General features: G+C 42.9%; 1 protein-coding gene across 5 annotated transcripts in view; it reads left to right on the plus strand.

Annotated features, from left to right (window-relative positions):
* Nucleotides 1–26802, plus strand: part of FOXN3 (forkhead box N3) — a 215787-nt gene that overhangs the window by 122772 nt on the left and 66213 nt on the right. For all 5 annotated transcript variants that reach the window (XM_054200089.1, XM_054200090.1, XM_054200088.1 and 2 more), the window contains exon 4: nucleotides 16250–16314. In XM_054200089.1, coding sequence (XP_054056064.1) covers nucleotides 16250–16314 — 65 coding nt within the window. The remainder of the gene's footprint in view (nucleotides 1–16249; nucleotides 16315–26802) is intronic.

The raw sequence follows: 26802 nt of genomic DNA on the forward strand, positions 1-26802 counted from the left end.
TCTCTGGGGTGGCATAGACTCAGAACGTGTGGAGGGATCACGAATGTATCTGTTACCAGCTTTTCTTTCTTTCTTTTTCTTTCTTTCTCTCTTTCTCTCTTTCTCTCTTTCTCTCTTTCTCTCTTTCTCTCTTTCTCTCTTTCTCTCTTTCTCTCCTTCCTTCTCTCCTTCCTTCTCTCCTTCCTTCTCTCCTTCCTTCTCTCCTTCCTTCTCTCCTTCCTTTCCTCCTCTCCTTCCTTTCCTTTTCTTTTTCAGTGGAACTTCTCAGTGTGAAACACCTGCTTAGTCAGGCTCAAAAGCCCCGCTTTCAGTTTGCTATGCCCACAAGTTTAGGGGAGTTTCTTGACATGGAGTAGTGAGTTCTGGCATTCTCTTGATTTCCCTCACTGCTGCATTTCACACGAGCCCTTGTTAAACCTCCTTTCATAGGCAAATGCTTATAGTTGCCTTCCAGTATGGCACTCAGAGGTTGATGGGCATCATCTTGCCATCCAAGCTACTGTAACATGAATAATGGGCAAGATTGGGTTGTATGGGAAATACGCTCTTTGAGAAAACCTCTTTTAATAGGGGGGACCTTTTTTCTCTAGACAAAAACATTAAAATAGGACATTCTGCTCTTTGTTCTTGGAGCTGAGCTGTTCTCTTTGGACTTGTTTATAAACATGTTTTAATTCCCATCCAAAGCACTTGTTAAATGCTACATTTTTGTCCATTTTGTTTTTTATTCCATTATGCTGCTCTCATACAATCTAGTAAATCTGACTTGCTGCTTTCTAGACTTCACAACCTACTCTAGAGTCCCCCCAAGAGGGAATGAGAGACCAAGAGGCGAACCCACCAGTAGAGTTTCCACACAAATAGGGAGAAGGGAGATTGGTGAGGGAATGCAAGCTCTCATCCTGTCCATGGGACTTGTCTAAATGGCTTAATAAAGCTTTAGTTATGAAGTTGTCCCATGCGGAGATGCTAAGGGCTCTACAAAATAGCCATAAACTTTCTGAAGTAGGATAAAGACGATAATAAAACCCAAAAGGGATTCAGCAAAGGGGATAACGTGGGGGAGGAGACAGCTTAGGCAGGGGTAAGCAATGAAGACAGAATGGCAAGTCCTCTTTGTAGGTCAGCAAAAATTGTTTGAAAAGGGTAAAGAGTGCACGGAGATGACAGCATTTTCTGCTGATACCATCCAAGTCCTGCTTCACTTCAAGTCATGTTGCTCTGCGATGTAAAATTTAGGCCCAAGGATTTCTAAAAAGGTGGTTGAGCGTGTTGCAGTTGAACTGAGAGCTGCAGGTGGTATTTGCCGCACCCAGCAGAGGCAGCTCTCTGGGTGCTTCAGTGTTGCCAATGGCCGGGCTTACTGCTTTCCAGTTTATGCCTACTTATTTTCAGTCCTTTGTGTGTTGGCGGGAAAATTCAGTGATGCACTGTAGATGACACTGAAAAAAAGAAACCTGAATAGCAACGAAACCATTAACATGAGAATTAACTGGAGTGGTTTGGCAAAGTCATTTGTTTCATTTCCCCCGCCCCATGATTTGTCAGAAGTTACACTAACACGTGAAGAAAATATTTCTGCTTAATTGGTTGTAGTAAATGGATGCGCTATAAATTAATTGCCTCTTTAATGTTTAAAAGGTTATGTCCCATTCATTTTATGACTGATTAGTATCATTTCACTAGAATGAGCAAGCTTGAGGTCATCTGATGTTTGAAAAGCGTAGTTTGTTGCTTTCTGTGATTTGCTGCTTTAGAGGGCACAAATGCTATCTGGGGATGTCAGGGTGTCAGTGTCTCTTTCTAAACATCAGTGAACCATAATTAATTGTTTCCTGTAATCTAACTCATTGATTTTCTATGTTTGAGATGATCCAAGGAACTGCTTTACTCCAGGGATTAATTACAGAGAGAGAGTGAGAGTGCACATACACTCATGAACATATTTTTGCTAGTTAATACTAATGAGGATTTCTTGCGACTGCATGGCAGACACTGATTCAACTGGAAGGAGAATTACACAGTATCTGATGGATAGCCATGCCCATCCTTAGCAGCTCCTTTTAGTGCCCGCAAAGATCGTGCTCTTCGTTAGTGAAATACCTCTGGTTTTGGGGTTGCCCACCAGCAGATGGACCTCCCAGACCCTCTTGGTTCATTGAGGAGGGAGCTTGTGGTCTCCTCCACTGGCTGTTAAACCAGAGCTGTTCGGCAAGGGGCACAAGGGATTGATGGATTGTCATATTTGGTTTTATTCTTTAACTTTCTTGAGTTTTATCAAGAGAGAGTGAATGGCCTAAACTCTCCTCCTAGGCTTTGTGTTTTGGAACAAGGTTGTTACCAAACTGCTGTTTAGATACACCATGTGGAAACAGTAAACTTAGATATTTGCAACTTTTAGTGATGAAAGCAGAGATGTAGAAACTAGTATCTCATCACAAAAGCAATTGCCTGCCCACCTTCACCTTTCCTCATACAGCCTTTATTTCTACAGCTCTGGTTTCTGCTGAGAATCTCAGAGTGAAGAGCAGTGTGCTCTTAATGAGTCATGTCCAATTTCTGCACAAACAGCTGAGGAGAAGCAGCAAATGGAGGGAAATGTAGACCAGATCGCAGGTTCCGCCGAGGAAGCCAAGATTTTTTGAAATGACAGTGTTGTAAGACAGGTTTCTGGAAAAGTAGTCTCCTTCTCGGGAGACATCGGCTTCATCGGTTGCATGAAGAATTGCTGGCTTAAAGGTAGAGGGGTGACTTCTTGCGATAAGTTATGTGAAGGTCAGCTTTTCTTTTCCTTATTGAGTTCCTTCATTCATGCAGGTCATATTGTAACTTGAGAAAATTATTAAAATATTATTAAGTATAATGTTAGTATTCTCAACAGGCTGAACAGCTGTTTGGAGAGGTAAGGATTAGGGATAAAGATGCACACTGAATTTTATTTCCCATTACAGGTGAGAGGTTTATTTTTCCACTAAGATGAACGTGGCTAAAGATAATTTAAAAATGAGTCAAAATGAAGTCCTCTGCGTATTTGTTTACAGTTAGAATTGCAGAACATGCAGAATTCATTATTTCATAGCTCTGCTTTGAAAATGTTAAGTAAAAGATACTGGGAGTTGGGTGCTGTGGTTATTGCTGCTGTAAAAATAACTAGGAGTGCTGAGTGTTCTGGACACCAGAGAAGAACAGATCACGTACAGTTCCCAGCCACAGTTCAATGGGGCTTCTTTATTTTGGCAGAGGCTGTAAAGAGGGAAGAGGCTTAGGCAGCTTCTGCAGTGTAAATACCTGTGAAGTCGCATCTTCTCTGCCCCTTGAATTTGAGGCTTTGTTGACTCGAGGATTTTTCTGGTATAAATAGAAAATTTCTATCTTCTCCTGACTGGATTGGGCTGATAAGATACAATTTAGTCAAACTTGTGCCGTTTGCTTTAAATTTACGGTACAGTGGAGGGCATATTATAGTTCTGCTTTTAATTTCCTCTGCATCCAACCTGAGGCATTTGGGAGCTCTTTAGGAAAAGGACTGAACTCTGGTAGGTGCAACTAATGTCAGTCAGTGATGAGGAGCCTTCATACAATTGCAGTGTGGGTTGTCAGCGGGGGCCTGGAGTTGGGGCGTCCGGGGGCAGGTCCTGGTCTGCCTTGGTTTACTGGGTCTTTTGGAGGTACGTTGTTATCTCTGTGTGTACGTTTTCCTTTCTGTGAATGGAAATGGTATCTCTGTAGCTCTGTGGGTGGGAGAATTGATCCAGGTGATGTCTCTACAATGCTTCCGAATGCAAAAAAATACTATATTCTCTTCCCTCTTTTGTTACATCTGTAGATCCAGACTGTGAGGTGAAACAGCCTGGTGTTAGGTGCTGTAATTTCATGTGAGTGTTGGTCTGTCCCTCCCCCGTCCCTAAAATACAGCTCTGAGTTGTTCAAACTGAGTAATCACAGGAATGTGAATGAGTGAAAGCTGACAAATTTTGCTACTAAATTTTTTATGCCTTAGCAGTTTATTTCTAAAAATGTACCTCTAAGGATAACTTGGTATTTATGCATCAAACTTCTGTGTTGGTGACAGAAGCACCCACAAACTGTCATTCATCTTTTGAGCACCTCGCACGCTGTGCAGTGGGATCCTCAGGCACTGATCTTCTGGGGCGTAAGAGTGTGACCGTTGAATGCAGGACTCGGGTAGTAGATACGCCGGAAGAGGTAGAATTGAGATGAATCAAAAAATGTAACTGGGGCTTTCCAAATACATGAGTACTTGACTTCTTGTTTTCTTGTTATTATTGTCGTCGTCATGTTTTCTGCTTTTACGTAACTTTCTGACCTGTGCATCAAACACTTTGGTGTATGGGCCTGCGGCTGCAATCTCTGCACGCTCCTCTGCAGCAGTGCTGCAGAGCCTATAAGCACATTAAGCTTCCCAGGGAAAAATACCCTCAGCATCTGGGAGAGGTTAAATGTTCCAGGGGAGAGGTTAAACATTCGTTTTGTCCTCTGCTGCTGTAATTCCAGAAGCCAGATTAGTTCTGAATCATCTGAACCACATTCATTCAAGATTAATGAGAAAGACCAAGTATGGAAAATTTCAGCTGGTAAGTGCCTTGGCTTTGAGCAAGTGGTGGAGGGGGAGTTCATCCTGGCAGCAGCCTGCAGGTCATGCTTAGTTTTGAGTTTCCTTAGTACTTAAATTGGTGAAATGGGGAATCGCACCGTACCGGATAAACAAGAATTTCAGCAAGCGACATGAAGCAAGTTGGGGTGGGAGGGATTTAAAGGCTTCTCCTTCCTTTTTACCATCTATTTCTGTTTCATTGGAGATCAGATTTGCCCTTTCGCGTATGCACGTGTTTATAACTTTGTGCATGTTCAAGGTACATTGGTGTCTTTAAAATTAACAAGTAGCATATTCGCACTAATGGGTGACAAGCTGTTCTAGCAGAGATGTGCATATCGTTAATCTCAAGTCCACCTGACTGACTGGCCATGGTTAAGCCGGGGTTAGAAATGTGAGTGGGAGCCTCATGTAGAAAGTATTTATGAAATCCAGGCAGGTCTACCAGCAATGCTATTTGAAGTTCTACAAAAATAATAAACGGAGAATTCAGGACTAGAATAACAGAAGTCAGTTGGGTGACCTTGGGCTTTTTAAAAATTTAATCAGTTTCAATTAGGGAGAAATGCTTCTTTTAGTAGAGCTTCTGCAGTGTTGAACCTGGGTGGCAGCTCTGCAGTTTCACTGCGGTTCAATCGCTCAGGTGATCAGTGTGGAAGTTCACAGAATCACAGAATGGCAGGGGTTGGAAGGGACCTCTGGTGATCATCTAGTCCAACGCCCCTGCCAGAGCAGGGTCACCCAGAGCAGGCTGCGGTTCTCCAGAGCAAGTTCTCTAGAGCCTTGTCTGCTGTAGTATTAACTATCAAACCAGACTCTTTACATCAAGTTTAAAAGGAATCACAGAATCACAGAAACTTCAGAGTTGGAAGGGACCTCTAGAGATCATCTAGTCCAACTCCCCTGCTAAAGCAGGATTGCCTGGAGCACATTACTCAGGACTGCATCCAGGCGAGCCTTGAAAATCTCCAGAGAAAGGGACTCCACAACCTCCCTGGGCAGCCTGTTCCAGTGCTCTGTCACCCTCACTGTAAAGAAGTTTTTCCGTGTATTTGAACGGAACTTCCTATCTTCTAACTTGTGCCGGTTGCCCCTCGTCCTGTCACTGGGAACCATTGAAAAGATTCTGGCACCATCCTCCTTCAACCCACCCTTTAGATACTTGTATGCCATAATAAGGTCTCCCCTCAGCCTTCTCTTCTCCAGGCTAAAGAGTCCCAGCTCTTTCAGCCTTTCCTCATAAGGGAGGTGCTCCAATCCCTCAGTCATCTTGGTTGCCCTACGCTGGACCCGCTCCAGTAATTCCCTGTCCCTCTTGAACTGGGGAGCCCAGAACTGGACACAGTATTCCAGTTGTGGCCTCACCAGTGCAGAGTAGAGGGGGAGAATGACCTCCTTCGACCTACTGGCCACACTCTTCCCTATGCAGCCCAGGATGCCATTGGCCTTCTTGGCGACAAGGGCACATTGTTGGCTCATGGATAATTTACTGTCTACCAGGACCCCCAGATCCTTCTCCTCAGAGCTGCTTCCCAGCATGTCCGCCCCTAACCTATACTGGTGCTTAGCATTCTTCCTCCCCAGGTGGGGGACCTTGCACTTGCTTTTGTTGAACCTCATTAGTTTCTTCTCTGCCCAGCTCTCCAGCCTGTCCAGGTCACGCTGGATGGTGGTCAACCTAGATATTGGCAATTGCTAGGACTCATTTTGTGGAATCTGAGATCAAAGGCTTTTTTTTTTTTCTTCCAGTGCAATTCTAATCCAGTAAAACCAAGACAGAAATGAACCTCTTCTTCCCCCTCACTTGTTTTGCAGCAAACGAAGGCGTATTGTCGGAAAACTGTAATGCTGCATTTCTGATTTTGTAGAATAGAAGAGAATCAACCTTCTCCCCACTGGCCCAGTCAGCGTTTGGTGCTGCTATGGCCCAAAAGAGGCCACGGTCCTCTGTGGTCTGAGAGGCCAATGGCTGTCTGAAACAGGATCTTCTGTTCATCTGGGCTTCAGGGGACTGACGTGCAGTGCCTGCATGAGCTGGCACAGGCACGCTCCGCAGCACATGATCAAGTTTAGATAACTCTGAATTCAGTTTCCCTGGCCTGACGACCACCAATTTTTCATCTAGTGATATATAGTCTAGGAACCATTTAATAGCAGTGTGAAATAAGGAGAAACACAGCACTACATCATGTGAAATAACCTGCGGTGTTTTTCCTTACTTCAAAATCAGGAAAGCAGGAACAAATAACGACCCGTGCTCTAGAAGTGAGCTGTGTTGTTCCTTCTTTAACTGCATGCACTCCAAAAGACTATTCCCTCACCTGTTCTGTCGTTACTTAACAATTCTTTATTCCTCCCAGAGATACGTAGACTATGTTGCAAGAATTTATTCCTGGTTTTAACACGAAAGAAGAGAAATAATGAGACAGAAAGGACGAAGTGACTTGCCTGAAGTCACTGTGTGATTCAGTGGTAAAGGCAGAATTAGAATTGGAGGCTGATAGCCAGCATCTCCCAATTCCCAATGGAGACAAATCTTTTTTAATTAAAAGTAACATAGGACAGTTGTCTCACCATGCATTTTCAAATATATCTGGACTTTTTTCCTATTTCAGTATTCAGCCTAGAATTCTAATGTGTTCACAACAAATGTGTTAAAATATTTAAACACAGATTAGTGAGAAATTTGCGTTTTGCACTATGGCTGGCATACCTCAAATAGCCATCTCTTTTAAAACAATAACTCTCTATGGAAATTATGATTTTTTTTATTTATTTAAAGAACAAATCCTCCATTGTTGTCCATAAATACATATTCGGCTCTCAGCAAAGTCCAAAATTCTGGCTGAGGGCTACAGAGTCTCACCAGGGGGACAAGAAGGCTTCATATATCACATCAGCAGTGAGAGCTGCTTTTGAGCACCACAGCAGAGTCATTGATGGGCTCTGAAAGACACATGACCATGTTTTTCTTGAAATTAAGAATTACCCTTTTTATCCCTAATTCTGGAAATTTGAGAAGCTTTTTTTTTTATCCTTTTTTTTTTTTTATTTCTCTCTCTCTTTTCTTGCTTTATTACTCATTTTAAGTGGAGACAGTGGCAGAGGAATGGCTTCGGCTATTTGGAGAACGTAAAGATTTGGTCAACTTGCCACTCATCCTTCAAAAAGTAACATTAAACTTTATTTTCAGGTGTTCTGTTCATGAATAGCTTTCCTGAGCAACTTTTCTTTTGTCTTTAATAAAAATTTAGATGTAATCCCTCTGGCAGTCGTGTCATATAGAAAACTCATTTAGAGTGCGCAAGAGATCAAAATTTTATTATTCGCTCAAAAATGTGTTAGACACCCTAGAGAAACGGAGAAAGACTCCGTCTAGGAGCTTAGTCTTGATCCCACATGTCGCAGTAAGTGAGAGATACCGAGAGACAATAAAAGAGGGAATTGCAGAGGAAAGAGAAGCATTACCAGAATATTAGATCAGCCTTCATAAATTAAAAATTAGTATTGTGAATTCATAAATCTCTTTAAGAATAATGTTTTGTCAGTTATCGAAAATTCAAGAAGATAGAGTAATGGATTTATATATTTAAAATCTCTAAAGTAATCAGCTTTCATTAAAATCAGGAAATACCTTAACAGATAACCTAACAGAAAACCAGATATTTTTTAATGTATTGTCATTAGCCCAGGTTAGTAGAGGTTTTTTCCCTTTGATTGGAGAGGAAGCTTGCTTGCCTGTTGCTAGGTGATCACTAATTGTGATATTAACTGCCAGCGAGCTGCTGGCAGGGATTATAAATTTTTTTTTTTCCTTGTTAACAAAACGCACGTGTTAGAGGTGCGTCAGTATCTAAATGCTTCTGTATTGCTTAAAATTTATATTAGGAGTGATAAAGTCTCTAATACAACTATGGTTATGTACCCAGGTGTAGAGCATTAACCCCTTTTTTGCAGTGCAGTAGTCTTGTTAGCCCCTGTCCAGTAACGGCATTAAAGTTGAGTGTAGAAAACGGAGCTGATGTGCCAATAGAAGCATCCGAGCTCTCCGGTGCAAGCAGGGAAGAACTGACAGCCTTAGAGGAGTCCTCAATCAGAATGAGATGCCGTCTCTCCCATGCTCACTCTGCAAGCTCGTGGTGGTGTGGTTTGGACCAAGCGACCTCCTCCCGTGCCATCCGACAGCCACTCTGCAGACTGCGTTTGTGCAGTGTGGGCGCCAAGAGGGCAGCTCGTTGCTGTAGTCATGAATATTTCTCATGCCTTACATAGGGTGACTGCCGTAAGGAACTACTGTTCATCTTCCAGCATCAAAGGATGCCGTATTCCCACAAAAGTATACTTCTTAAGCTTTTTTCAGTTACCACCCCATCCTAAATTTAATTCTCCAGGAATGGTAAAAATTATGATCTTCCAGCTTAATTTGATGCACATTTTAATACGGTATGGTAACAGTCTGAGTCCAGCTTGCATCGGGAGCTGAATGTACTTGTCAAGAGCATCATTCCCTGCTGCCACTAGATACAGGGTTTCATGGGCTCCAGCCAGATAAAGGCACCTTCAGCTGTTGTTATCTCAGCAACTTAAACATGAGAATAATTGTGGTTTAGAATCATAGAATCATTTAGGTTGGAAAAGACCCTTGGGATCATCGAGTCCAACCATCAACTCCACTCCACAAAGTTCTCCCTTACACCATATCCCCCAACACCGCATCTAAACGAGTCTTAAACACATTCAGAGATGGTGACTCCACCACTTCCCTGGGCAGCCTATTCCAGTGTCTGACCACTCCTTCTGGAAGAATTGTTTCCTAATGTCCAGCCTAAACCTACCCTGTTGCAGCTTGAACCCATTCCTTCTTCTTCTATCACTAATTACCTGTGAGAAGAGACCAGCACCAACCTCTCTACAATGTCCTTTCAAGTAGTTGTAGAAAGTGATGAGGTCTCCCCTCAGCCTCCTCTTCCTCAAACTAAACAGTCCCAGCTCCTTCAGTCGCTCCTCATAAGATTTATTCTCCAGGCCCTTCACCAGCTTCGTTGCCCTCCTCTGCACTCGCTCCAGCACCTCGATATCTCTCTGGTATTGAGGTGCCCAGAACTGGACACAATACTCAAGGTGTGGCCTCACCAGTGCTGAGTACAGGGGGACAATCACCTCCCTCCTTCTGCTGGTCACACTATTTCTAATACAAGCCAGGATGGCATTGGCTTTCTTGGCCACCTGGGCACACTGCTGGCTCGTGTTTAGCCTCTTGTCAATTAGAACTCCCAGGTCCTTTTCCGCCAGGCAGCTCTCCAGCCACACTTCCCCAAGCCTGTAGTGATGCATGGGGTTGTTGTGGCCCAAGTGCACGACCCGGCACTTGGCCTTGTTGAAGCTCATACTGTTAGTATTGGCCCATTGATCCAATCTATCCAAGTCTCTCTGTAGAGCCTCCCTATCCTCATGCAGATCAACACTCCCGCTTAACTTGGTGTCATCTGCAAACTTGCTGATGATACACTCTATGTCCTTATCAAAGGACATAGATTAGTTTTGTTGCTTTTCAAAAACTTTCAGAGGTGTGTTTCTGTACTTGCAAGATGTTCCGTTGGTTACTCGTTGACAAAGTGTTTGGTGTTTCTAGGTTTGGTGTCCTTGACATTTCCTTCAGTTCGTTATTTGTTGGAGGCGTAGGTGAGACTTGCACTGAAGTATTTTGCACTGTGGATGGTTGATAATGGAGTACTTAACAGTGCGGGTACAGCAATGCCTTTGTTCCCTTCATCTGGCACCTGCAGCTTCTGCTGTTGGGAACTTTCAAATATATTTCTGTCCTGATAGCTGCTGTCGGCCCTGGGGTAAGGGTGGTGATTGCGGTGAATCGGGTGCTCTCCCATCCACTTGTTCTCCATTACTGGGAACTTACCGCGCTTGTCGGGAGAGGAAGAGTTGTATTTCTTCACACCTTTTTGCAAAGTCCATAGGCTGAGCTGCATGTAGAGGCGCTTCAGTCAGTCATCTTTGCTTGTGCCCGTCATTTTTGACACTGGTAAAGCTGGAGAGGGGATCCTCCGTGCCACTGCAGCCTGTTTGTGGTCTAGCAGCTGCTTGCTTACTGCAGGCTCTGTGTTGGGTATATTGTGTGCAAATTTTGTTAGCTTACAGCTGACGCCGTTTCATCTTTCCACCCCTTACCGAGCTGTCCTACCCTGTACTCCAAGCTTTCCTGAGAGCCAGGGTCTGCTTTGGCACCAGCTATGCCCCAGCAGCTGAACCTACCACCTCTATGGCTGCGGTGGGCCAAGGTGTGTGTGGAGCATCTTCCCTGCCTCCCCTCTGGGCCTTCCTTCTTTGGACTAATAGCCCCATGCTTCAGGGGGGGGAGAGGGGAGTTGTTGGTTCTTTGTTTGTTTTCCCCCCTTTCTGTGTCCTCCTGCCTTACCATCACCCTCTGGACGTATTTGGTAACACAGTCATTGGCCTATATTTATTGCTTTTCTTCTGTGTTTTCATCATCCATTAATTGTGGCGTGTAGTCCCACACAATTGAATTTGTTTTGAATTTTTAGTTGTTTGGGTTTTTTAAATCTATTAATCAGGCCTCTCTGACAAAGAGGCCTGTGAGAGTTTTTGGCATAGTTGTGAAATACTGCAACTGTGAGAGAGAATTCATACCCTGGCCTTTTTTTTTTTTAGCGCTTGGCTTTGGGAACTGCAGTCTCCTTGCTCTAATGTGAATTCCAGAAGACAAAGGGTTTATATTTCCGTTTTTAAGTCTCTTGAAGCCTAGGCACCTTTTAAAGATTTTTATAAATGTGTGGCAGACATTTTGGTAGAAATAATTAATCGGGGAGGGCTCACATGCATTATTGCTTCTGTATGCCCTGGGAGCTTCTGGTTGGGCTGGCTGGCTGCCACCGACCCTCGTTGGCTGGCCGGCCAGCCAGCCTTCATGTCGGCCCGGTTTCCAGAATAAGTGGTGTCCAAATCAACACATTCCCATGGAATGTTTTAGATTTCAGCAAAGAAACATTTTCCTATGGAAAAGCCTCCCTTCAGAAAAATCCCTGCTAGCCCTCGGTCAGGCGGCTTCCCATTGCCTGGGGCCCTGCAGCACAACAAAGTTTCCCACTGGTTGTGTCATCAGAGGAAAAACAGTTCATCGCTTGCCTTGAGTGGAAATCAAGTCCCACTTGCCATTAAAAATCAATAGCGAATCCCCAGGAAAGGCTGGGTTTGATCAGCGGTGGCTCCTGGTTCCAGGTATCTCGTTTCATGCGAGCAGATTCTCACGGGTTAAACACCGTTAGTCCTCAGTTCTCCCAGCTGCTGGTTTTCAGCAAGCGTGTGAATACTTCATTTGCTCCCTGCGGTGGTGCACGGATGCCGCAGTGACAATGACTGTGCTTCAGGGAGAGGTGGATCCTGCACTGGATGGATGTGAACTTGCACTCTTGGATCCTGTTTTATGCGTTTGCTACAAATACTGTTGCAGCCTGGACACCCCTTTGGCTGAGGGTACGCTTGAAACGATAGTATTTTCTGCAAATCAAACCAATGGTCCTTGACAGGTAACTGTTGGTGTTTCACGTGTCATCTTATCCATAAACTATACTAATTCGTGTTATTTCAAGGCAGTAGTTTGAAATCTCAGCTCTTTATGATTGATCCAAGTCCATCTCCCCCCTCCTCTCATCCCCAAGTGCCCTCTGCTCATTTGCTGCTGGGAGTTGAGTTGGTCCAAACCTGTGTGTAACAAAAATGTATTAGGCCACAAATTTCTTGCACTGATCTGAAAGTTCAAACTAGTTACTGCTTTTCTTTTAGTAGCTCTGTGGGGATTTATTAGAAATTAAATATTATTTTGGTCAGTGTGTTTAGTTGGTAAGTTTTGGGAAAAACTCTGCCATCAATAATGCTAATTGCATAAATATGAATCTCACAGCATATATTGATAACAAAAGAAATTTCTAAAATCAGATTTTTCATTTTCATTTTGCCTAAATACAGAATACAGTTACTTCTACAGGAGAACAAGCCACCCTTCTCCAGTAGGTTACAGACTACACTGAAGAAGCAATTGGTTTGAAAAAATGCCTGGGATGGGCCAAATGTTTCTTTGTTATAGATGGTCCTTAGAAGAATGAACTTCTTTAAATGGTTTCTTAATCTGGAACAGGGAGAAAGCAGCTTTTGAACACTTTAAAGTGAGAGATAGTTTAACTCTGTCATTTCTCAGCTTAAAATATGTTTTAATAATTAATGCCATCTGAGGCTTCCCATGCAAAAGTTTGGGAACAGAAAGAGAATTTATCCGACACAGAAGAGGCATAGCTAAATTTAAGCAAAGCCCTGCAAACACAGAAGTTTGTTGTTTGAAAGGCTTGACCGGTCGCTGCGGTATATTATTTACATGCTTGAATTCTTTAGCTTCCTTCCCTGGGAAGGCACAGTTAATTTTCTCAGTTCATGTGGGTTTCTGCTGAATCAGATGGAGTTTTTTATGAGAGCCTTGGGCCTTTTTTCAAGTTGGAAAATAAGATAAATCACTATGGCTTTGTTTCTCTAGTGGAGACATTTTGTCTATTCAAATATATATGCTTTTCCCTCTCCTTTCTTTAACCCTCTTCCACCCACGTACGGGCATACAGCAGCCTGAGAGTAAATTTTTTCTATGGCTTCATTTCAGAATTTCACCATTTTTTTTTTTTATTGGGCTTTTCAGAGGCGTATAGTTGCCATACTGTGATTTCTGATTTCTGTGGCAAATTTGTACAGCATGAGGACTACGCTACGGCTTTCCACTTGTAGCTTGATGGGTCCTGTCCTGGAGATTATCCTGGACTCCGATGCACTGTAGAACTGTGGGCTTGTCCTACGGGAGTGTGAATACCCTCAACAGCTCTTGACCTTCATGTGAGTTGAGGAGCTACACTTGAAGAGCTGGTGCTTGCTATAAGGAGCGCAAACAATTGGTTACATTAAGCCCCATGAAGTGAGTGTGTGTATTCAGCCGAGCGCATGCCCCAGCGCACTCCAGCACTTATGAATGTAGACCTACTTAACTTCTTTTTTGGTCATTTTGGTCTCTCTCTCTCTTTCAACTCCCTTCTTTGTTCAGGAATATCGAAGGCTTTTATTACTCATGTAGTTGCTTTGGATCCTTTTACAGTCTGTATTTAACACAGTGAACTTTTTATACGTTAGCACAAGAGTCTCCGCAGAATAATTGTGAAAGCAGCGTGTTTTTTATATATGGCGTTTTATCAGAACTTTGCTAATGCTGTTGATGTAATAGACAACATCTGTTTTCCATTTCATTGCATTTCGTGTAGCGGTAGTCAACTCGAGAGGAGACAAAAGTAACTTTCAAGAGACGTGGCGTGTGGTGATCAGTTCACATTTTGCATCCAGAGAGGAAGGTGGATTACCTTAAAAAGGCAGAGTGCCTTACAGTAATCTTACCGAAGGCCATTTAGTCCTTTGCTTTTAATTTGTGCTTGAATTTGGGTATAGGGCAACTATTTTCATATTGATGGCATAGTTTCGTGATACTAATTTCAATAAAAGCTTAGGGTATTAAAATACCGATGACCGTCTTCAAGCTTTAGAGGACTCTGAAACTTGTTTCATGACTACAGGTCATTCCGACCCCCTGCCAATCTGTCTCTTCCACCTGCCTTGAGAATGCTGCAACAAATCTTATCCATGTTTTTAGTTACTTTCTTAGGTACTGTGCTTTTAAAATACTTGCTGTGCCACAGCCCTAGGATGCAATTGGTGAACTCCTGCAGGTGGTGCCTCTCTGGTCGAGGAGTCCCCACACAGCAAGAGCAGCAGTGGTGGGACTCTGGCTCTGGGCTGGCACTGCCTGTGGATCTCCCTGGGGAGGGCAAGCTGTGCCGTGCTGGAAGGAGGGACACCTCTGGCCAACAGTCATCTGCACTGTTAAGAAAAGAGCAAGGTTACTTTTCATGTCTGGGAAAGGTACTTCTGCTGACTTCGGTCCTTCTGCCGACAAGACGTGGCTGCCATAGGAAGGAGAACTGTTCTGGTGTGGTGGGGTCAGTGCTCTGGTGCCTTTGCCCGAGAGGAGGGGTATGGGTGGCCATCAGGTGCTTCCTCACAGCCTCCCCTCTTCTCCAGCTTGCCGGCAGCACAGGTTGTTGTAATGGATGCTCCACAGTCCTATTGCCCATGGCACCATAGCGCTGCTCCAAGGCAACAAAGGAAACAAGGTTTAGAGGATCATAGAATCATAGAATGGTTTAGGTTGGAAGGGACCTGAAAGGTCATCTAGTTTTCACCTCCCTGCCATGGGCAGGGACACCTCCCAACTAGACCAGGTTGCTCTAAGCCCCATCCAGCCAGGCCTTGAACACTTCCAGGGATAGGGCATCCACAGCTTCTCTGGGCAACTTGTTCCAGTGTCTCACCACACTCAGAGTGAAAAATTTCTTCCCGATATCTAACCTAAATCTACCTTTTCACAGTTTGAAGCCATTACCCCTTGTCCTATCACTACATGGCCTTGTAGAAAGTCCCACTCCAGCTCTCCTATAGGCCCCCTTCCCTGGAGCCTTGTCTTCTCCAGGCTGAACAACCCCAACTCTCTGACTGTCGTCATAGGAGAGGTGCTCCAGCACTCTGATCATCTTCATGGTCCTCCTCTGGACTCGCTTTAACAGGTCTGCTGGAGTAGAGAGGTGGAATCACCTCCCTCAACCTGCTGGCCGTGCTTCTTTTGATGCAGCCCAGGATATGTTGGCTTTCTGGGCTGCAGATGCACGTTGCCGGCTCATGTTGAGCTTCTCATCAACCAACACCTCAATCATACTGATGTTCCCTCCTCCTCTTCCTCCTCCTTTCCATGCGTTTGAGTCCATTCTTCGCCTTCAGCCATGCTTGTCCTAAGAAAGGCCCCTCAGTGGCCGTTACCTATGGGAAGCCTCTGCACGAGCAGGAGGCGAAGCCAACAGGGAACTGGTGGTAGCCCGAGTTCAGGGAAGGGCTTTGGGGCGCTGGCGTGTCTCACTGGAGTTGTCATGGCCACCAAGCAAGCACACACAGCAAAGACCAAGCTTCATTAATGCTGGTGCTCGTGGGACGGCTCGTTGAGCAGTGTGATTTCTGATGTGGTGGGGTGACCTCTGTCTGAGAGGGGTTTGGTGGGCGAAGTGCTCTGGTGGAAGCACAGAAGCTGCCCAGCCAAGGCTTTTCTGGGTTGATGCGATAGTTGGGGTGGCGCGTTGTTACGGCCGAGTAAAAGCCATAAAGCATTTGGGTTTTTAGCAGATGGCTTTGGGAAAAGGCATATATTTTGCTGTACTGAGAATTCAGTAAATAATTTTGACATTGATTTGTTTGGGGTTTTTTTAATTATTTCTTCCAAATTGCTTTTTTCTTGCTTCCTCTAAGAGAGTGTGGGCGTGTGCTTTGCTGAGGAGGTTTTTCCTTGTGAAGAGAATGTGAATTTTGAATCAAATTGACCTATTTTTAACATGAAATTTTAGACCCTTGCTTGAAGGCAAAAACGCCATGATGTTACATTAGCTTTAAAAACAAAAAAGAATTCATGCAAATAGTAACTTATAATTGCTTAATGTAAATGAGATTTTCTTTACACTTATTTCTTATTACCTTTAGCACATCAGGTCCACCCATTTGGCCAGGAAGCACCTTTTTCAAGAGAAATGGAGCCCTTCTACAAGGTAGGTGATGGATACTACATCTTGGAGTAACTGTTCTACTTAATAAATACCTCTTGCAAATTGCACAGCTTTTGTAATATTCACTGGGCAACAAGTAACCAAATGTTTTTTGTTTCCTTTAACCTGTCTCCTTTATTGCGCATCTGGTGCCTTGAAAATGACGATTTACTACATACAGTGAGTGTAGTCTATGAAAATTGCTGCTTTTTTTCTTTCCTCAGATTATTAATTTGCTTACTGTAAAATATGGCAAAGGGTGGCTTTTTTTTTTTCCCTTTATGTGTATAAAGAGTGCCCAGAAGGAAATGTTCCACGAACACTGCTTTTAGCTCTGTGGATGAAGTAAGGGTTTTCTTTGAGAGAGATCCTTTCTTTTACCTCTAACTGCGCGGATAGCAAAATGTACCTGAAGGTAGGTAGCAGTGCTGTAGTGGGGAAAACAGTGGCAGAGCATTTGTCTAAAGAAACCTACCATGTTTAAGGGTGCTTATATTCGTAGTGGAATTTTAAATATCTTTTTTCCATTGGATAGACTATATGAACAGAAGCTATTTGTCTGCAGCTTTGATAGGTGAGAATTTTCAGTCTATCTTACCAGACTTTTTAAAATCATTTTTCACTGCTAAGTGTGTTTATATTTCTGCCATTGAGTACGTGGAACTACCGTCTCTCTTAATGGAAGTGTCTTGGGAACACAGAAGGCTGTATCCCCAGGCTGCATGCATTTGTCTATGGTGCAAAAGTAACTCACACCATTTAGGATGATTTTACGGTCTTTGCAAGTATTTGTCCATGAAGTGTCTCAGTTTTGTGTTCATTCTCACGGTGCCAAGAGTTTTCTGGCCTTCTTTCTGGCAGAAAATGCTGTATAATGTTCTCCGGCACATTTATCCGGATCACCTAGGAGGGAACCTTACTCACAGCGAGGCTCACAAGCAAATCATTGGCAGGCAGTACTGCACGCCGTCAGCACCCCAAAGTAATACAGCATCTGTAGTTTACCTGAGAATATTTTTCGACTGATTCCTTGCACATATCTAAGAATTTGCATTATTCTGTTATCTAATATCCATGCTGAGATTTGTTCAAACAAATTTAAAATACATTAAAGTATTCAGATTGTTACTTAACACTAGGATATGGTATAAATTGTACAGTTTGGCAGCTTTTGGCTTTAGTCTTGGTAGGACAGATCTGCTACCTTTGCAGTCCTTCCTAATGGAAAGAACTAGATTTTTTAATATTTTTTTCTAAGGATAAAAAGAAACAATTGTGAATGGTTATGCTTGATTTGTTTTCAGTTGTTCACCGACTCCAGTTTTAAATGTGTGCCTACGCATACGCAGTCTTTGTAATTTGACTTCATAAAATGTAAACTACTTTGTCAAGTCTGTATGTTTTGTCTGATGCAAGATACCCAGGAATTAATAACTGATTTGTAGCCTTCCCTATCTATCTCAGTTGTTTCTTAAAGCCTTCTCCCGATAAAGAAGAGTACACTGTTCTCCACCCTCTTCTGTGCCCTCCTCTGCCTTCCAAATTGGGGAAAAAAAACCCTAAAAGCCCAAAACTTTTCAGCATATTAAAGAAATAGAGAAAAAGAGAGAGATGACTGCCTTTTCAAGCAACTAACAAAGCCTAACAGACCTTTAACTCAGTTGGTATTCTGCGTTGCCATTTCAAGTGGAAAAGGCAGCCATGATACAATGGAGGTTGGAAGGAGAGAGTGTGAAGAAAAACCTCAGTAAAGTCATCTTTTAACACTTCCTGGTTTTAATTTTAATTAAAATTTAATTAAATTTTAATTAAATTTAATTAAAACAAGAAAATAACTCAACCAAGCCTTTCTTTCTGTCTTTCATTGTTCCCTACAGTGAGCTCGTTCATGTACAGGCTTCAGCAGGTTCCATGGAAATAGTGTATCCACCTCTTTGCTGCTTCTGACTGTCTTTTTTCCAGAAGACCTGTGTAGGGGAATGGTAGCGGGTGTGGGGAGGTGTGACATGAGAGGGTGGAGACGTTTGTTGAGTCCTACCGTACATGACCATCTTAAGTCTCTTTTTCCAGTGCTTATATCCAACTTAATGCAAACGGGACAATGAAAAATTGACTCAATTACTGGTTTCAAGTTATAGTACTGCCTTTTGATTGGCAAAAGTTCAGGTAACAAAGGGATTTTAAATTATTTTTACTTGATAAATGTTTTGCTACATTTGAAAAGAACGTTCAGTGCGTGTTATCGACAATAACACAGAATAATTCTGAAATTTTAGTAAATGTGATATTCATGTGCACTTGTCACACCTCATTTCTTCTGAGTTTTTAAGGAAAACTCTCTTTTTCTGGTCTGGGGAATGAAGAGAAAAAAATTCCTCAATGTAAGTAGTACTTTTTTAGCCAAGGAAGACTTGTAGAAGCTCCTGGTTTCCATTCATTTTATACCTAAACTATTTGGCAAAGTAATCTTAACCATTGTAAAGCATTTAACATATCTCTCCAGAGAAAGTGACTGAGAAAGCAGTTATCTGTGTACCTCAAAATAGCAAAGGAAGAGAAAGGGAAGCTAAAATTCATTGTAGCCGTTCTGTGTCCTTAATGTCTTTGACATGAGCAGGATTAATTCTCTGTTCCTTTCTGGCTGTCTTTGCTTGTATTTCGTTGAAGAATTTTGAACAAAATACCTATTTATCATTTTCTTTTTGCCTATGATTTTATTAAATACTAGATGGCTCCCTCAGTTTCTTTTTTGAGGATCATGGTACTGTAGTTCCTAGCATTAACTCTCTACTCAAAACAAATGAACAGTAAATTTACTTTTTGAGTAAGTCATCTGCTCAGGTGCTTTTTGAAATGTCGCGCTCCTTCTACTAGGTGAGGATTGTTCCTTATATCTTGTGCTCTTTGGTCTTCTCATGAAGTCCCATGCAGAGCTTAATCTAGGTAGGACCTTCAGCCATACCAGACTGATACTTTCTCTCAAAACTTACTTACACATCCGTGGACATTACTGCCTCTAGCTTACAGGATTTCCAGATAAAACAGGTTTTTGCTCTTAGTGCTTTACTTTTTCTGTCGGTTTTTGTAACTTGTTATTGTACATACTGCGTTTTTGTTGCAAATCATGGCTTAATTTTTTTAAATCTGCTGTATGGAGAGACTTTGTTCCCGCTGTTTTTTCTGTTCTCAGCTGTCACAACACATCCATTTTTACTTAATAAAATGTATGACAGGAAAAAGTCTTTACGGTGGAAAAGATTTAGACGTATGCTAAACTCTTCAGGAACTTGTGCTGGGTGAGATAAGTGGGGACATAATCACATTAACTTCAAGACCTTGAAACTAATGCATCGTGTTCAAATAAGGTTAGTTTTGTTGGCTCTGCTCTGGTCTTGGGTATTAATCTCGTGTGATAGCCTTGAGGATGCAGCTGCTCACAGATCAATGATAATAATAAAACTATTTCGCTCTCAATATATTTAGCATTCTCCCTGAATAAATTAAAAATACATCTTCAAGTTAACTTTTAGCAGCAGTCACGTAAATTCCAGCTGCTGAGTGCCACCTGTAAGATGTAACCGGACTGTGGAGGGGTTTGGTTCTGTTTCTTAAAGATACAACTTTTGTTTTGAGGAAGAAAAACACCAAACTTACCACTCCCTTTTGGTCTTATTTGCCCTCACGCTTAATTGAACTAAATGCAACGTATTACTATGTCTTCTCATATCAAATTTGTTCTGTCCTGAGTTGCAAGGAAGCGTACGTAGAAGGCGCTTGTAGGTGTAATTACAGCTGGCACCAAAACAGAGCACCCACCGTACAGTGAAAACAGTGAGATCTGCGTCTGCAGTGATCTGCAGATGTTGCTGCTGCAGTGGAGATTGAAACAGGAGGGCAAGAACTGTGGGAGTTGCCCCAGAAGATGCAGGAGCCCCGTGACTGGGCAGCAGCTGACATAAAGCAATGCCTTTTCTCTGGTTTACGCAAGTACACGTCTGCCAGGCTCAATGCCATTCTTGGGTAAGCTTCCTGAGTTTCTAGTCAAAGCCTGGAAGAAGCAGTTCCTCGTGGTAACACAGTTAGTGATTCTTCATTGTGCAGGGAAGGAAAGTGAACCTGGGTCATCCAGGCCCTGTTTCTGTTGGAGCTGAAAATGGAGATGGCCCTCATCACTGTGACTAGATGGTCCATCTTGCATTGCTGCTTCCAGAAGATCCCAACCAACTGAAGGTACAGCCGTGATCCTTGCCATGCTGTCTGCTTTCTTGTGCGAGCAAGGTCCTTGTGATGATCAGTACAGTTTAAATCTACTGCCTGTGGATGTTAAGTCAAAGCTCTTGCTCCAGAGATCCTGCAGACCTAAACTCACACCTATGGACAGGATTGCAGCAGTCAGTGAACTGAAGTCAGACTGCATGGCTTTCCTTTGAAGCCACGATTCTCTTTTAATTAGAATGGAAAAAAAGATCGGCAAAAATCTCTTCTCATTCACAGAACACAGGAGGGGAGGAGTGAGGAGTCGTGTGTGGCCTCTGGTCCCACTTGGCTGAGGGAGCCTGAGAAAAGAGGGATTGTCTTCCCCAGAGCTCACAAGCTGCTTTGTTCTTTCTCTACCATCGGCTGCAGGGAACAGGCATCCTCATGCTCCAGAACAGAGCAAGCAATAGGATGCTTACAGGGGGCTGGCTTGGCCTCTTCTCCTCTGGGAAAGCATTGTATGAGACACTTTCATCTCTGACCGATGCTTCCAGCAGCCCATGCATGACCTGCCTTGGTCTAGCTGCCATGGCTGTAGCTGGCACCACCTGCGAGGAGCTCTGGCAGGAAAGAGTTGGAAGATACTGTCTTCGCAGGGTCAGGTATCACCAAAACCAGCATCAGACAGTGACTCCGGAGTTCATTGCAGAGTAGAAATGGAAACTCTGGGCACTGCTGATGCAGGCAGGATACCAGCCCTTGATGCCCTCAATGTAAGATAGTGGCTTTCATGTTTTAATGGACTAACATCTGATATCTGAGCACAACATGAGACTTTAAGGAAATTGCCAAAGCACACGGATCACTTTATTCTTGGATGAGAATGGTACTTTATTTGAGAGAGCAAGAAAATTGCGTCCCTAATTCTGAAAGTGTATTTTGTACAAAATATGGACAGACCAGACCTGAGAAGTCCTACAGAAAAAGATGGGGAACCAGCTTGCTTACGAAGACATGCACACATTTGTATAGAGATCTTTTTCTTCTCTAATAAGCATGAGAATCCCTGAAATGACCAAACACTTCGTTTAATCCATTATCCTTTGAGTAATTGTACAAAATGAGAGAGCAGATTTGGGACTTCACATTTCCAAGTGTTAGCTATTAATAGAAGCACTTGCTGAGGTGGAAATAAGCCAGCGGGAAGGAGGCAGAAAGGGGGCAACTGTAGCTGGTTTCCCTTGTGAAAGCGAAACTGGAATCATCTCCTCTTATAAATGAAGACATCCAGCCTCAGTTTTTATGTTAATATTACATTAGGATAAAAATATAACAACAGTAGGGATTGGTTTCCTTGGACAAGTACTGCCCATACCAGCTACTCAGTCTTTTCTCTGGAGAGGTTTGGGAGGAGTTGTTCTCGTTACCTTCAAGACGGAAGTTGACAACAAATTCACAAAGAGAAGACTCCTGCATGCATGCGGCCACACACATTTTCTCTCTAATAATGTGAAAAAATGGGATGTGTTTGTCAGCACCCGCCAACAAACACCTGAGGGCTCTTGCAGACACAGCAGGCTTCTTTCTTCTGGTGGAAATTCAGTTCGTCTGCTCTTTCCACTGCACGAGCAGGACAAGGTGTAAGACCTGGGCACGAGGGGGAGAGGTGCAGCCTGTCCTAGGACATGAGGTATTCGTACCTGGTGGTGCTAGCGGGCGTGAGGAGAGGAGGAGCAGGGGAGAGCTGAAGGATGAGAGGATTCAGTAAGACTTGCATGCATTTAACTTTCGGAATTGCATGTCTTACACCTCAAAAGAAAACCAAACTCAGAGAAAAATGCACTGTTTTCTTCTACTACCTAGAGGTGCAAAGAAAAACCAACACGTCAAGGTAGCATATATACTACAGATAATTTAATATTATATAATACTTAAATGTAATGATGAATCTAAGAAGAAAGCTCAAAAGGGATGCAAGACAGTCCAACCTTAGGATTAGGTGCTGTGATGGATAACACAGCCTTGGGCAAGATCCTTATGCCCAAATCCAACTAAATATTAGTTTCTTAATGTGTATTTGGGCATCTCACGTTCCCCAGGAATCTAAATACTTTTTTTGCTTTGGGGTTGTAATTCCTTGGTTTTCTGCTCTATGATATGAGGATAATAATAGTGCTTCTCGCTGCCCAGAACTAACAGTCTACAAAATAATGGCTCTGTATCATATTCTGATGCTCCAGTAATGGGAGAACCTTAAACAGGGGGAACCTAACTGTAAAAAGCAACAGTGCTGTTTGTTAGCTTTTTCAGGAAAGTGTTTTAGGTTTTGGGCTTTTTTTTCTCATTGAAGTTTCAATTAAGATCCTTACTCTTAGAGGTACACTTGGAAATTAACTCTTTAACTCCATAAATGACTGGTTTCTGTGGAGATCTGGGGTTTTGAGTGTCCAGTTTAGTCGTCTTCATCAGAAGAGCACCAAACATTTTGACTTCACCTGTTTTCTCTTGAAATTTTGCTTCTCCAACCTCCAGTTCCAGCCTCTTTGAAACTGTGGTGACAGTCATGCTCTGTGTTTGCTGGAGACTAGGCTTCGGTCAACCTATAGAATTAACAGCAAAGCTGCTACCTCTTTTTGTTACAATAAATCGCTTTTCATTCACATTGCATTATTATTTAAATCAGCTTTTTTTTTTGTTTTTAGCATTTTTTTTTCTCCCCCACAGGAAGGGCACCCGACAATCTCTTCATGAGTTTCTTTTCAGGAAGATGATTCATGTGGTGCTTCCATAGAGACCAAATATTTGAATAATTTATTTATTGTTAGCATTCAGTGTGTTTGCAGTGGTATTATTGGAGAAGTAAAATTAAGTCCGAGGGGTTGTGCGGCGTGTCCCTAAGGGAGTAATTTACACAGCAGAGCTCTCCTTTGTTTGGGGAAGTGGGTAAAACCCTAGTGGGGCTGCTGGGGTCCTGAGGGTGCTGGTAAGGGCTCGTGTTTGTGAGAGGATTTTAAAACAGCCTTAACACCCTGTATTCAATAAAAAATCCCAGTGAGAGCATTTTGCAGCGATTCATACAGAAACGGTCACTTTGGTGTGACATTTTTAGCTCTGTGTTCTGTGTAGGGCATTTGTATATAGGGTGCTATGCATTAGCTGTGCAGTAGGTATGTAGTCTTTTTATTCCTATTTTACTAGTTGGGTGTGTAAGACAATGGCAAAAGCTGTAATTTTTTAAGTGCCTGAAATGTGGTCCTGTTAACATTGATGTTAGAGCCGTTAGTAAGGAAATGTGACCGCTGGCTTTTTATATTCCCTGTGACCGAAACATCTGAGCTACCTTTGGCCTCTAAAGTTGAGAAGGAAGAAAACCGAACTGTGTCAGACAGGTCTTGCTTGCTAATGGTAGATCACGTTGCAGAGTACACGAAGATAAGTTAAATTTCTACCGTGTTTAAACTCAGTCACCTGTGGTTTAGATCTGCATAGGTGTCTTTGCTATCTTTACAGATAACTTTGCTTATTTTGTAACAGTCCGGCGTCGTGACTTTGAAATTATTGCTTCTCTGTGACTCAAGATGAAGTTTACTGGCTTTATTTATTTTCCTTGATGACTGGAGGGTGTGGGTGAGTGCTGCAAGGCAAGTTCTACTGCAGTGCTAACCTTGGGCAGAGGAGAGGATACGTCTGTGTGTACCTGCCTGTTTTACCTTCAGTATCAACTGCCGTGTGAGCGGTGGCAGTAAAACAGCACTTTGCAATACACACTGAAGAGGGAAATAACCGCTGCTGCTGCTGCAGGTCCCCGTAGTGCTGCCCTGGCTGCCCCAATAACTAGTGTAGTGTAGGAAAGGAAGGGGAGGCTACTTAAAGCGTGGCGGAGACGAGCTGTGGAAAGTCCTTGCCCAGAGAGAGGTCAGTGCCGAGGTAACCTACAGGTGGCATTGCTCCAGGGATGCTGCTAAATGGCTTCAAATACATTCTTAGCTTCTCTTCAGGTTGGTCCAGCAGGTGATGTGCTTGTGGCTTTGCAATTTGAACACTGGAATCTACTTCTTGTAAATCACCAGTAGCTGATCTCAGCTTTTTTAGGAAAAGTACGTTCTGTGACTGGCCCTTCTTTAGGCATCAGTACAGGTGCTTTTGTCCAGAGACATGTTCCTTTCCCCCCACCCCAAACATGCATATGGCACTTACTTGTATGTGGAAAACTGACTGTGCTGCCCTTGGGTTTCAGCTGGGTGAAGAAAGATGTAGACCAGATACAGCAAGAGAAATGGCAAGTTCCTGTCCAGTGGCTTTCTCCTTTACCAGGACTGCCATACATCCAAGATTCCTCCAATGTTTCCCTTTCCCAATGAGGAGCTATAGTCTGCTCAGAGCATGGGGGTTCTTTGCCTGTGCCCAGGGTTTCTGGATGCCTGGTGGCGTGGTGAGAGCATCTCTTCGGAGGCTTGTCAGGTAGCTGGGAAGTCTTGGACGTGATCACTGCAGATACAGAGACAAGTCTGGCAGCAGTCAGTGTCACACCTTTTCTGCAGGTGGAATTTGGGGCCAGGCTGCCTCTGGCTAGGCTGGGGCTTAGAGTAGGAAATTTCAGTGGCCTATGACAAGGATGTCGTGTACCACCAGTTAGATCCCCTTTTACAGCAACAGTTTTCTGAACAAGCCATGGTTAGAAACTAACAGTAAAATTTGTACAGTAACTTGGAAAATGGTAGAGTACGTAAAGATTTACTTTCCCTAACTGTGAAATTATTGTGATTATTGCTATCAAAATCTCTGGGCTGATGATCTGGAGCATATGCTCCATGCTGAGAGCCTGTGATGTTTGGCATTCCTAAAATGTGAAGGTGGCTGATATTAGAAGTAATCTTGGCGTTCATAATTGCAGAGTCTGTTTGAGAGCACAGCTACGAGAGAGGCGTAAGCCTGTGCTTTAGATGGAAATTACTAAAATAAGAATAATATTGCAATTATGTTGCTATGAGCAGTTTTGGTGATGTGTAGACTGCTATGAGCAAGGGAAAGCTGTTGTCAAGTTGGGGTGTTCCTTGACTGCATGTCAGGTTTCTTGAGACAGACCTATATTGAGAGAATTAAAACAGAAGCTCTGGGAATTTTTAAGATGTTCCCTTGCAATGATGACCTGCTTGTGTGCTGGGCAGTTACATATTTTTGGATCCCTGGGGAAACCAAAGCATCATAACTAGTAAACAGAAGGAATTATTGGGAAAAACAGCGATGGTGATCGAGTCCAAGCAATGTTCGTGTCTTGTGTTATTTGTATGCTGTCTGCGTTGATGTTGTTCATGGTTAACATTGGCAATAGTTTTTCCTCTCTAACATGATAAGAATTTCTCCCTGCTGGTCAGAGCAGATCTCTGTGCTGCTGGTTAAAGACTGGTAAGTTTTTGGTTCTATAAAAGGCATTTCTTAAACATCTAGAAGAAATGGCAAATTAATGGAAATGGCGTATTACTAAGAGAGCTCAATTTCATTTCAACAGTTGAGAAAAGTAAAGGCCATCTTAAATTGGAAGGGTGGTCAGTGATGTGCACGTTTCACTGTTGTGTGTTACTTAAGCTAAATGTGAAAAAGATCCGTTGGTTTCAGATACTGGAATAAAACTTACCACTAGAAATTCTTCCGTTGTACTTTTGAGAGTATGAAGAGCCCTGGGATGACCAAGTTCATTCTTACAACTGTGAATGCATCACTTGATTTTCCTGCAATTTATAACTGACTCGAAACTGAATTGGCACTTTAAGAGGGAAAGAGGCAGGATTTTTCTTTCTTTATCAGTAGAAGTACAGTGTGTTCAGAAACCCCAAAAACCAAAGCTAGGGCTCCTTCTAGGGTATGTAATTCTTTATGCTACTGGTTTCAAGCTACTTGGAGTACACCTGCCAAGGCAGTAGACTGTGAACGCGAACCTACTGCACGCAGCACTTCTTCCTTGCATTCCTTCCCCTTTGTAAGGGAAAGGTGAATTGCATCTGGATCCTGAAGGATGCGCTTTTACAGAACAGTTCTCTCTAATCAGCAGGGTGGGATAAACTCTCATTTTCCTACACAGGTAATCTTTGGGAAGTGTCTGTAAGACTTTCAGGCTGGTAAAAGGATTTATCCTCTTTAGTGCATTTAATACTGGCCACAAATCATCAAAGAAAGCATGACTTTTCTTTAAATTATTTTAGGACAACCTCTGTCAATTTAGAAATACCATTATAGGATCCTTGGCTTCATCTTACGTGTTATTTCTTTTAGTTTCCTTCCTCTTTATAGGTCAGA

Source organism: Rissa tridactyla, chromosome 4 (genome assembly GCF_028500815.1).
Source record: "Rissa tridactyla isolate bRisTri1 chromosome 4, bRisTri1.patW.cur.20221130, whole genome shotgun sequence".
NCBI classification, from domain to species: Eukaryota; Metazoa; Chordata; class Aves; order Charadriiformes; family Laridae; genus Rissa; species Rissa tridactyla.